The sequence below is a fragment of the Halyomorpha halys genome, unplaced genomic scaffold, assembly GCF_000696795.3.
Source record: "Halyomorpha halys isolate HHAL.00 unplaced genomic scaffold, Hhal_1.1 Scaffold1314.1, whole genome shotgun sequence".
In the NCBI taxonomy this organism is placed as follows: domain Eukaryota; kingdom Metazoa; phylum Arthropoda; class Insecta; order Hemiptera; family Pentatomidae; genus Halyomorpha; species Halyomorpha halys.
The window spans coordinates 24,009-36,311 of NW_027111519.1; the positions used below are offsets into that span (position 1 = coordinate 24,009).

Below are 12,303 nucleotides of genomic sequence, written 5' to 3' on the forward strand. Positions count from 1 at the left end.
AGGGTTGGTGAAAGTGAGGATCCCTGAGGAACACCTCGTGTCAGAAGAAGGGGAGAGGAAAGAGTTTTATCCGGAAATAAAATCCGACGATTGTTTGGGAACGATGGGACTGGAAGGAGAGGAACCACTTTAGGAGACTATTTGACACCATTTGATGGTACTGGCTCCATCTCCGGGTTGACTGCAGCTACTGGTTGCTGTCTGCTGCTAGAGGTTGGTTGGCTACAGCTGGAAGTGGGTTGGTGAAGTTCTGACCTTCAATGTTTAGAACTGCTGCTCTCACTATTCCGTTGCCTGTCATAAATCGGGGAGAACAAAGAAAAAGAAAAAAAAATTTTTCTTTAGACTAAAATTTGTTCTGGTATTCAAAGATCCGGGGTTTTGGCACCACTTAAGTATCGGCGAAAGCAAAATGTCAAAAAAGAGAAGAAGGAATAAGATCTAACACGCTTGAACTGCTGTAACATACTGGCTTTATTGGGTGCGGTATATCTTTTTATATATATTCGATCAGCTGACATCGATGTAACAGCTGACTCAGACGGTAACTTATTTTTATATATATAAATTTTCCATATGCTATTTTGTCCGAACAACTAGAAAATCAATTTTTTTATCAAATTATAGTATTACTAATATATTATATTATAGTACATTAAACTAGCTTTAATTTGAGAGCCGGCAGACACATGTACGTCTAAAGGTTCCTAGGATATAGCTTTTCATAAATTAAAAATTTTGTCCCAACAACTACATCTCAATATTTTGTGAATTTATTTTTTTCAAATATCATCACTATTTTTACGAAGATAAAATTTGTAATCTACTTAATAGAAAACTCAACTAGATTTAATTTGAATACCAATAGACATCTGTACGTCTAATGATTTCTGAGATATAGTTTACCCAAAATAATTTCACTAGCTACTGATTTTTTATTATTTCGTTGAGCAATGTTGCTTTTTAAAAAGTATATCTCGGGAACTATAGAACGTATATATTTTTTCAGGGCATATCTCAGCAAATTTAATTTTTCTTTAAATGATGTTTATTGTTGCAGGTAGTTTTAAAGAGATGGAGCTATAAAGTTTTCTAATGTTGAAAGTAGTTTTAATGATACGAAAATCGGAATGAAAAATTATTTTTTTTAACGTTTTGAAACAGCCATGTTTTAATCCCCCGAGCTATGGTTGCCAGAGTTATCAATTTGGAATAGTAATTATACATAGTTTTCAATAACATAATCAAAAATTGGGGTGAAATAACTGACTTTTTTCTCCTTCTGCGTTTTTATACTAGTAGTAGTTAGCACATTGGATGGTTATATTTAACCGTAAAACAAGTGTAAATTTGAAATTAAAAACACTTTTAAAAAATATTGTTTAAAATTGGAAAACTATTATAGGAGTAGTGTACTTTATTGTAATTGTGTAGTCTTTTTTAACAGATGGCAAAGATTGATGAATTTTAGTGTCCCGAGAAGAAACAGCAAAATGCTCTCCTTTCTCTCGAGCCCCATAGAATATTTAGTGATGAATTAGTGATCTGCTTGCAATCCTAAAAGCTCTTAATAAATAATTCATTGTCTCATTGCAAATTTCTCATTCAATCTATGCGTCATCAATGAATTTATTTCATCTTAATATTTGTGAAATATATCTTTTTTCTATTTGTATATAATTATTTAAAATAAAAATTTTATTCTTATTTTGTATAGTGTCCATGTAAGAAAAATAAATTTGGGATGTACTGTTTTAGTTGAATAAGCTTGCTATGTAATCTATCCACCAACTAATATGCAATATCAAGTTTTGAGAAATCATAGCTTAGGTATTATCCCAGTCATTAGTTATAGAAAATTGTTATCGAGAAATTAAAGGATAGTCATTTCATAACTTTTTCTAAAATATTTTTACTTTCACTTACCTATATATGTAATACATAGTAAGGGAAATTGCACATCCAGGTCTGTGTCTCCATGTGCATGTGTGTGCCAGATGCATGCTTTAAACTTTTTCAACTGATTTCGAAAAATTTTCAACTTTCTCCTTTAAAATGGACACACCGGATGTGGTACTTAATAACAACTATTTTACACTATTTCATAAACAGCTTTAACGATTTAGATTAAACTTGTGATGTCAATGTATAATTAAATTATTTTCAATATCAGATTGTTCTCTTCCTGGTGGTATTAGTCTACTTTTAGATCACCTTTACCTTCCATTTAAACCATTTTTATAAAAAAAAAAAAATGGAGATACGTGAAGTGAAAGGAAACATAAATATCGGAAAAGAAGATTGTAGATGATAAAAATTCAAAAATATTACATTTGATAATATTTATTAAATTCAACTTTCGTTCTAGTATATTAATAAGATACTTATTGATTCAATTAACGAGGCATATAACGTACCTATAAATGTATATTTGTGAAAAAATAAACGATAATATAACAATAATAATTTTTATTTGATGATATCCAGCCTTGAAGTCCAGAGAGTTGAATACCGTAGCTCCGCTCAGTCTTCAAATCTGGGGATCGGATACTTCACATCTACGGTATTCTCGTTCAGCTCCTTAATCTATTAACACACTATACTTTTCGGTAGTTTCACCAGGCACGCTCTTCTTTTTCACTGCCGCTAAGGACTATTGCACGGTGAAGTACTGTCAATAATTATTGCCTGGTGTTTAAAACTTTGAAGCTCTTCCCGGATGTGGTGACGTAGCGCCTGCGGGTATCTCCTCTCTTTCACACACGTAACCTTATCTTCTTTTTTTATGATCTCATGGACCTTCCTCCAGGTCGTCCTGAGCTTGTTCCCTTCTTTAAAAAAGAGATTTTCATATTTCCTTCTAAGGATTCGTCTCCGGTCCTCGTCCTGATTGATAGCTCCAACCCGAGCACCTCCTTTCTTCCACTGAAAATGACATTTGTAGAGGTTTCCTCCCAAGTTAATCTTCCATTTCCCCCTGCTATTCCTAACCCAAGCTCCCACTTTCCCTAGTAGGTCACATCCCACAATTATTTTGTATTCCTTAGGCATACTTCCTACTATATGTACCTGCAAGTTTTCCCTACTAAATCCCCACCGTATCAACTCTATCTCCACCTCCACCTCCACCTCCACCTCTACTTCACAAGGGCCACCCAGGGTGATTAATTTACATTACATTCCTGAATGCGGTTGTCCTCTCTCCACTACACATTGGTATCCGTTGGGCGTTGATCTCCATTGGTTCATCCCGGTTCACATTTCTTCTTCGGCACATGTACGGGCACTGTTTGGCTATGTGACCCTCATTTCCACATTCAAAACACCTTGTGCGTGGACAGTGGGCCACTAAGTGTCCTACTTTTCTGCAACCATGGCATTTTCTGTCCTCACGGTGCCCGCTGCTTCTTGGTTTTATCTGCCTCATTTCGGTGATAGATACTCTTTCCTTCCCAGTATTAATTTCTTCACCATGGAACTGGATTAGTCCTTCGTCGATTATAAGCCACTCTCGTCCACCCCCTTTTTTCGCTCTCCATACGGGACTCTTCCTCTCTGGCGCTGGGATCAATTAGTTCCTGCGCGTACTCTACGAAGGAGAACTCTCGGTATTCCCGCCTTCTTTCCCAGCTCCTTTGCTAACTGAATCTTTAGTACATTGGATAGGAATTGCATCCGACCCTGACCTGGATTGTCTCCATCATTTTGCTGGGTTTATTGCTGATTGTGTTGTAGCGTGCCAGGAGTACCGTGCATACTGACCATTACACTATCTTGGTTTCTTCGTCTCTCTAATCATCATAAATATGTCCTCTTCTGTGACCCAACATCCTCCTCCAAATATCTTCTTCAATCTTGCCTTGAGCATGCTCTAGAGTGTCCCCTCATCCGCTTGAATTTGATTGAGAAAGAAGTGTTTTCACCCTGCAGGCGACTGCTGCCCTTCACACCTCAGCATCCTAAACTGTGTTCGGCTGTATTCGCCTCAATTCGGCTTATTAGTCGTTTAGAAAAACTCCACAGTTTCCAACAACCTCTCTGATAGTATTCTCCATTCCCCACCAAAAGTACCTCCTCTTAAATGATTGCAGGGTCTCCGAGATTCCGCGGTGATTTGTTTTGCCCTGATGATATGCTATACTCACCTCTCTCTGGCGTTCGTCCTCCTGAAGGGTTTCCACCATCAGCTTGCATCGGGTGAATGTCCTGTCCATTCCTATGTGTTCATCACGCCATAGCCGCTTGATCTTCTACCAAATGGTTTCATTCCCAACTTACAGGTGACACTTTCCTCCAGGCTTGGAAGCATTATTCAATGTTTTACAGATCTGGTCGTTTTTCTCGCCTGGCTGCGACCAAATTGTCGTGATATTGCTCTTTCCTTACTTGTTACACTCAACTTTGACTAATCCAGTGGTTCTCGTATTCCATATAATCTGCTGCCTCTTATCATTGATGATATCCTCTAATTCCTCCATATCTATTGGTCTTTCTTCCTCAGAGCTCTCGTTAGATGTTGATTCCTCTCTATCGTCTTCCTCCACCACATTCTGTTCATCTTCCTCTCTCAGCACCCATTCTCGTAGAAACTGTCTCACTCCTGACGGTTCCCCGTTGTCTTCTTCCAAAGCGTTCACCGTTATGGCTCGAGATAACCAATCAGCTATCCTATATATATTAGATAATCTTTATTAAATTCAACTTTCATTCTATTATATTAATAAGATACTTATTGATTCAATTAACGAGACATATAACGTACCTATAAATGTATATTTGTGAAAAATAAACGCTGAAAGTTATTCGACAACATTTGAAACAACGTATTTACATACAAATTACAGATTTTAAAATACACAAACTTAAACTATAGTTATTATTGATTAACTATTGTTGGAGAAATCGTTTACTTTATTAAAACAAAGAGAGTACAAATATTTATTTGTTGGAGTTCTAAAACAATACTAGCTGAGACAAACGTGAGGATGCAGCACAAGCTTGTCCAAAACCGACACCTGATGGGTCGGCGAAAAATTCAGGCTTGTTCCTCCCAATCTAACCCACACATCCATAAGCATGCGTATACACAAACTTACCATAGTTTGGTAAACGTGTACCAGCGTGTTAAGTAAACTACATGTAAGGTACGCCAACACTTGAAGTAGCCAATGCCCTTATCTGCTAAAGCTGAACCTACTGTAGTGGCAGAAACAGATTAAATATCGGTAAACCCTATTTAAATAATGTTCTCACGAACCATATAATCTTAACTGTAAATCATACTAACATCAATTTAATTGTATTACACTTGTGTTCAAGAACAATTAAAATAAACTTATTAAAGGTGCTATGTTTAGGTTAACTCTTGGTCATATGACTTCGATGAAAGCAATATCAAGGCAGAGTCTTTCGAAATAAATCATACAGGAAATAGCCTTGAGCAGTAGTGAGCAGTGTAGCGCACTTTCACAACCCCATCCCCCCTTCCATTACGTATCTCCTCCCACATGCGCCAACCAGTATACCCAGAGCCGGCAGCTCCACACGCAAACCAGCAGCCGCCTTGGAATCATGAACTATGAACGGCGTAGAATAGGGATGCCAGATCTATGGAAATAAGAAAACTCTTCCCAAGGACGGCTTCATAGAACCGTCGAAAAGAAGCCTATATTCAAACGGAGCCATACAGCTGCAGTGCTGGTGGCAAATTCATTGGGCCCAATAGCTCGTAGGGCTCGACAGTTATAAATACTTCGGTATACCAGACATTTTAGAGGATGCTAGCGACTGTAGCAGTAAAAAACTTCTCAACTAATAACTCGCCGAATGAGACGAGATTATATTAAAATAACGATAAATAATTTGACCCGGTGAAGAGCTTTTACTCATCGACAAAGAGGTTGAGTCTCATTATTATGACCCTAGAGGAACTGAGAGGTTGAAGAAATTAGTTTTCTTACGGATTGGACGACCCGATGGCTGATATCATAGAAGAGCTGGAACAATGCCTACCTGACTCTTTGTAACAAAGTGCACTGGACCACAGCCTTGACCATCTCCTTCAAATTCATACAAGGTCAATCATCTACATATAATAAAAATAAAAGTTAAATGTTTAATTAACTATCCACAACTGGTAAATGTACTCTTGTACGTGTTTACAAGTACTTGTGAAGTACTTTTAGTAAACTTTTACCATTTTTGTTACAGAAAAGGTGAAAAAGAAGTATGGGAGGATGGCAATTGTGGCTGAGCTTGAGAGAGGTCCCCAAGGATTGGGGATCTCTCTTGCTGGCCACAAGGACCGAACCAAGATGGCTGTCCTTATCTGCGGTCTCAACCCGTCCACTGTTGTCTACCGGAGCACCCAAGGAACCCTCCAAGTAGGCGATGAGATTGTAGAGGTATGTCAAAATGGTTTTCAAATAAAAAAAATATATAAAAAGCACAAATATGTAAAAAAAAAAATTATAATTTTTTAAAGCAATTTTTAATAGAGTTCAATTTCAGAAAAATTTATATTTGTTCCTATTTAGTATTTCAGTGATTAATTCTATACTAATTTGGACAGGAAAGTATAGGAACATAGAATCTAGTTATTTTTAGTCAGTTGAATGTACTTAACCGGACAAAATTCAAAAGTAATGTTAATAATAATGAAATAATTATATAAAAACATACTGTAGAAGCGGCATTAGAAAAGTTTTGCAATACAACTTTATTTTATACAGTTTTTAAAAATATTTTCCATGGGCCAAAATATACTTCTCAGTCCTCCTAAGTCGATCTTCAAAGTACTCACACCATTTTTCTTCTGTGATTTGAAAACACTATGTTTGATGTGCACCTTCAACTGAAGGCCAGGCGTTACTTCACTTCAGAATACAATGGTTGGGTTAATGAGTGGACTGTGTAATTTAATTGAAGGTGAACAGTTTACCCTTTAATATCAGCTAGATTTTATGCCAGTTTTAAAAGGTAATGGCGAGTGATGAAAAATGCATAGGTACATTTTGCAATATATAGTTTTGTATTTCCACGCTTGCCAATTTTTTACTTTTGTATGAAAACATAATAAGAGAAATCATTACCATGGCAAGTAATAGAAAAAAATACTATTTCAAAATGAGCAAGAATAATTTTCAACTCAATGTAGAGTGGTAGTGAAAGTTATGTATTGCACTGGTTTTTTTAATATTTGATCTTTAGAAACATAGAAAATAGAACAGTCAAAAAAAAGGATTTCATCCAACTTATTAACTGCAGATTTTTTAATTTTATTTTATCAATTCATATATTTAATTCCAGAGCTGGGTGTGCAAACATTAGGTCCAACAAAAATAGACAATAGCTGAAACATATACTCCAGCAGTATTTATAAAAATATTTTAGATTATGATTAATATTATAATATACAGTATAATGCAGTATTATAATATATAATATACTTAAAAAAACTAAAACAACTAAATAATAACCTACCAACTTTAACAATTTTAATTTATCAGGAAAATTATAAAATTACTATTAATAAGGTATAATTTTATCACTCTGAAACGGAAAAAAAAATTGTTAATTAATGCTTCACCTATAATTCACTCAAAAAACTATTTATTTATATTTTTCACAATTTTAGCATCTCCAGGTTTTGTTTTTTTTAAATTATGAAATGAATTTTTGCTAAGTTCACTATTCCTTATCAGTAACATTTTTCTATTATACTAATTAATTTGAGAATTAAAAAAAATTATTGCCCAGTGAAACTTTTGTTTTTCTAACTATGTTAATGTTCTTTGTGCTCATTAAGAGCAGTGTAGAGGAGTTAAGTTGTTATCATTATAATATATTTACAATTCTTTATTTGTTCTGTATAATTTATTATTGCACAAGAACACTTTTTTGAGCAATAGTTGTATCATATTAACTAAAGGTTATTAGTTGTATTTAGTACAGATCAATCAGAAACTATCTATAAAAATACATATACTTATTACAGCTCAGTATCAAATGCAATCTTACATGAGCTTGAGAATAATGATTTAACACTCAAACCCTTCTTTAATCAATGTTTCAGCAAATGAGACAGTATTGATTAGTGATGAATAAATATTTCTTCAAAATATTAAAAAACAGAAACTAAAAATCTAATAACTGATTGAGAACTTTTGACTACAACTATGAGACACTGTGAAAAATCAATCATCCTAGTACAAGTAAAAAATATTTATTATAATTTAATATATATTAAATTTGGTTTTATCTGACAATTAAAACCAAAAAATAAAAAATATTTTTAACCATATATACACCTAAATCTCAGAAAAACATACTACCCAACTAATTTAATATGTAATTTTATAGATTAAAAGATAATCAACAGTATCTAATCAAATAATTATATAAAAAATAATAAATGTAACAAAATCACACCGAAGTGAAGTAATAGTAAATGAGCCAATGAAATTAAACATAAATAAAGAAGAATAAGTGTGATTATATAATATACGTATAGATATAGAGGTATATGTTTCAGCTACTATCTATTTACATAGGACCCAATATTAACACACAAGCTCTAGGATTAAACATATAGGTTGAAAATATTTAAAAAAAAAAAAAAATCAGCAATTAACTGTTGAATGAAAAACCTTTTTTTGACCTATGTTTCTACAGGTCATTTCGAGAAACGTATTCTTTTGTGATGTTTATCTTTAGGTTAATAAATAATTTTTTTTCAATATTTTTCTTTAATACTTTTCCTATTTCTAAAGAGTTCTTACCCATTTCTTGATGTTAAGAGGACACTACACAATGACAAAAAATAAAATTCACAGCAAAAATAATTTTATTTACACATTTTTTCACAGTAAAAATTTCTAATTTTTACATTCTTACTTATCCCCAATATGATTTAGTAGTACAAACACTTATTCTTCAGTAAAAAAGTGATATTCAAATTGGAAAGAAGAAATATTTAACATGGGACACAAAAGTAAATTTGAAAAACTTGTTTAAATAACTTTTTAACAAGAAAAAGTTGACCCTCCCAAAAAAAACTTTTGCCTGAATGTGAGGATGGCTGTTCCTACTGTGGGAACTATAATTCAAAGAAACAGAAGGGAAAATAGGCCTCAAGATGACAAAAAAAGGGGCCCTTTAAAATTATAAAAGTTAACATTGTCATTGTGTGTAGTGTTCCTCCAAAATCAACAAACAGGTAACAACTTTTATCAAAATATATATATTAATAAAAAATGTCTCAGTAAATTCCAAATACTTTTGGCACTGAATGTTTATTTATCTGACTTTGGTGATAGCCCCGTACAAATATATTAGCCCTAAACTCAATATAACAGTGAATAAATATGACAATATAATGAATCATTACAGAAATAGTGAGTTATCATAATAAAGCTTTAAAAGTAGGAAAATTTTAAAAACAATTATAAACAAAATATATGAAATTGTAGCTGAACTTAGGTAATAAAATAATTTTTAAAGAATGCAGAATAAAAATAATCATTTATATAGAAAGAAAATATCTACAAAAATATAAAATAGAATTACCTTATTTTTTTAAGCAGATAAATATAGCCTTTTGTGAGGACATATTGCAATTCATATTAAATAGTACTATTTATTAATAATAAGAAGATAGAACTAGAGAGAAAAACAGAAAAAAAATATGCTATTAATTATATTAATGGTGGTGCCGCACCCCGATTGTGTTATACTGTACTAGTTTTGTGCAGTTCATTTCTGTATGATATTCATAATGAAGGTTTTATTGGATCTTTTTTAAATAATAATCAGTATTTCTATTATGAAGTTATTTATAAATGCTTATATTTTAGTTAGCTGGGTTCAGTTACATTGAATAATGGTTGGTAGATCATACTGTCTAAAGTCATTGTACATCAGATAGATATTTAGATGAATGAGATAAGTATTCTGGCATTTTAAAATAACAACAGGTACACCCTTTCATTTGTTGAATTTTTTAACTTAAAATTGGTATTCCCAGGTAAGTATAGTTAGTTATATTTTCAATTTGTAGATTATTGCGACTACATTTGTAATTTTGTTTAATTCTTCCCCTATGGCAATGTAGAACTTTAGTTTCCCATGAATTAAACTTTAAATAATTTCTTCTACACTTACTGAGGAAAGCTTCCAGGTAGCACTAATAATAATGTAATAGACTAAAACAGAAAAAATGTCTTCTGTTTATACACCAATCTTCTACCCCAGGAATTTGCAAATCACATCAAATAAACATTTAGTGATTTTCTGTTTTCTCTATTTAACAATTATTATTTAAAAAATTAGTATTATAAAATTTACTCTATTATAACAATAATGTCCTGTCTGTTTACTGGCTCCCTATGTCTAAAATCCATAAATTGTATTTCGTCAATTGTGTTTAACTATAAAATATTTAAAATATTTTGGCAAACCACTATCTACTTGTTCTTGGTATCACAATTTAATGAAAATGACCTTCGTCCTAATCCTAGTTATGTTTGCATCTTGCTGGGCCTTCCACATATTGATCAATTCTCGTTTTTGTTTTCCCTTTTACTTACCTTTATTACCTACAATCATGAAATTTACAACCTTATTAATATTTTTTGTGATATAGACAGCTTCTTTTATTCTCCTACTTTTTGTATTTTTTCTACACCTAAAAATACAACTGCAGCTTACTATGTTGTGATGAAAAAAAAAGGAAAGTAAATGGGAAAATAATAAATAAAAGCGAGAACTGACAAAATGGGGAAGGCTCAGCAAAATGCAAATATAGCTAGGATTAGGACGAAGGTCAATTCCATTGAATTGTGATACCAAGAACAAGTAGATAGTGGTTTAGCAAAATATTTTAAATATTTTATAGTGGAGCCAGCAAGAGACAAGAAAACTATTATTGCTATCATAGGCAAATTATATTTAAAAAATTCTATAATTTTTTTAATAAAAAATATGGAATATAGAAGTACCCTTAAAATGCAGGAGGACTCTGAAATGTCAGTGCAGTGTAAATAATTTTAAAAGTAAATAAGTTAAATGTTTGTGAGCACAAAAATTGAAAAAAAGGAAAATATCTGAAAGACTGACTTTTCCATTGAGTCTAGTTCATCTATGTATACATTTAAATCCGATGATCTATTCAATCAGCTAATATGAGTTGTACAGCTCACTGTAATTTTATATATATATATATATATATATATATATATATATATTGTAATATGCTCTTTTTGAGTAAATAGTATATTTTTATGTATAAAGGGTTTTTAATATGCTTTTATTTTTTATTTATGTATCTTTTTAATATTGTTCATTTGCTATGTTATACCAAAAAGCAAGCTAACCAATTTTCATCAGTAAAATATGCAGTCACAAAAGATATCGTGCAAAGCCAAGATGGCGATTGAATCCTGCAAAAAGTTTGTTGCATCGCAGCCATGTTGAGCAGATTCAAATATTTTAAAAACTCTATTTTAACTTCCCATCATAATTGAAAATACAGTAAATTTAAGAAAAAATAGAAGTCAACAAAAAGTGCTAGTGAATAATATTCAGAATCATTTAAATCATTTGCAAAAATCCAAAACTATTGTGCGACAATTGATGTTTACATGGAACATCGAGACAGGTTTTGGTTTTTGGCAGGCATTTGTTGCTTAGGCATGGAGAGGAAATGATGTTTCCTGGATGAGGAGGTCCTCATCATCTCTTGTCTAGCTCAAGGGTGGACATCTTGAAATTGAGGACACCAAAAAGTCACCCAAGAAGAATAAGGGACTGCTTGCTTGGATCACCAAACAACACATGCCTGTGAATGAGAAGAGTGAAAACTTTTTGAAAACTAGAGGACCAAGATTTTCTTTAAAAAAAAGTATTGGTTTGTGAAATAGAAGACATCAAGACTCATCAACCATCAAAGGAAGATTCTATGAAATTAGTTAGTTTGTTCAACCTAAAATTAAATACATTTGAGAAAATTGATATTAATTTAATTAAGTTTTAATAGTAAAAGTGTCTGTTTCTGATTGCCTAGAAACCTGCCCTGAGATTAAGAGTCTACAATATTATACATAATAAAAAAAAAAAATTAAAATTCTCATATCTATTTAAGATTTAATCTTTTTATTTGACTTTGTCATCTTCAAAACTATACCTTAGATATGAGAATTAAGTTAAAACTATATTAAATTCATTATATTTTTAAAAATAATTATTGATTATTACATATTATATACATATACATAAGTTACAGTCAGCTGGTACTTCGATGTCAGC

General features: G+C 32.2%; 1 protein-coding gene across 1 annotated transcript in view; it reads left to right on the forward strand.

Annotated features, from left to right (window-relative positions):
• The first annotated feature begins 6,213 nt into the window (after positions 1-6,213).
• Positions 6,214-12,303, forward strand: part of LOC106689269 (inactivation-no-after-potential D protein-like) — a 90,149-nt gene continuing 84,059 nt past the window's right edge. The window contains exon 1 of the mRNA XM_067049586.1: positions 6,214-6,404. Coding sequence (XP_066905687.1) covers positions 6,237-6,404 — 168 coding nt within the window. The 5' untranslated portion in view covers positions 6,214-6,236. The remainder of the gene's footprint in view (positions 6,405-12,303) is intronic.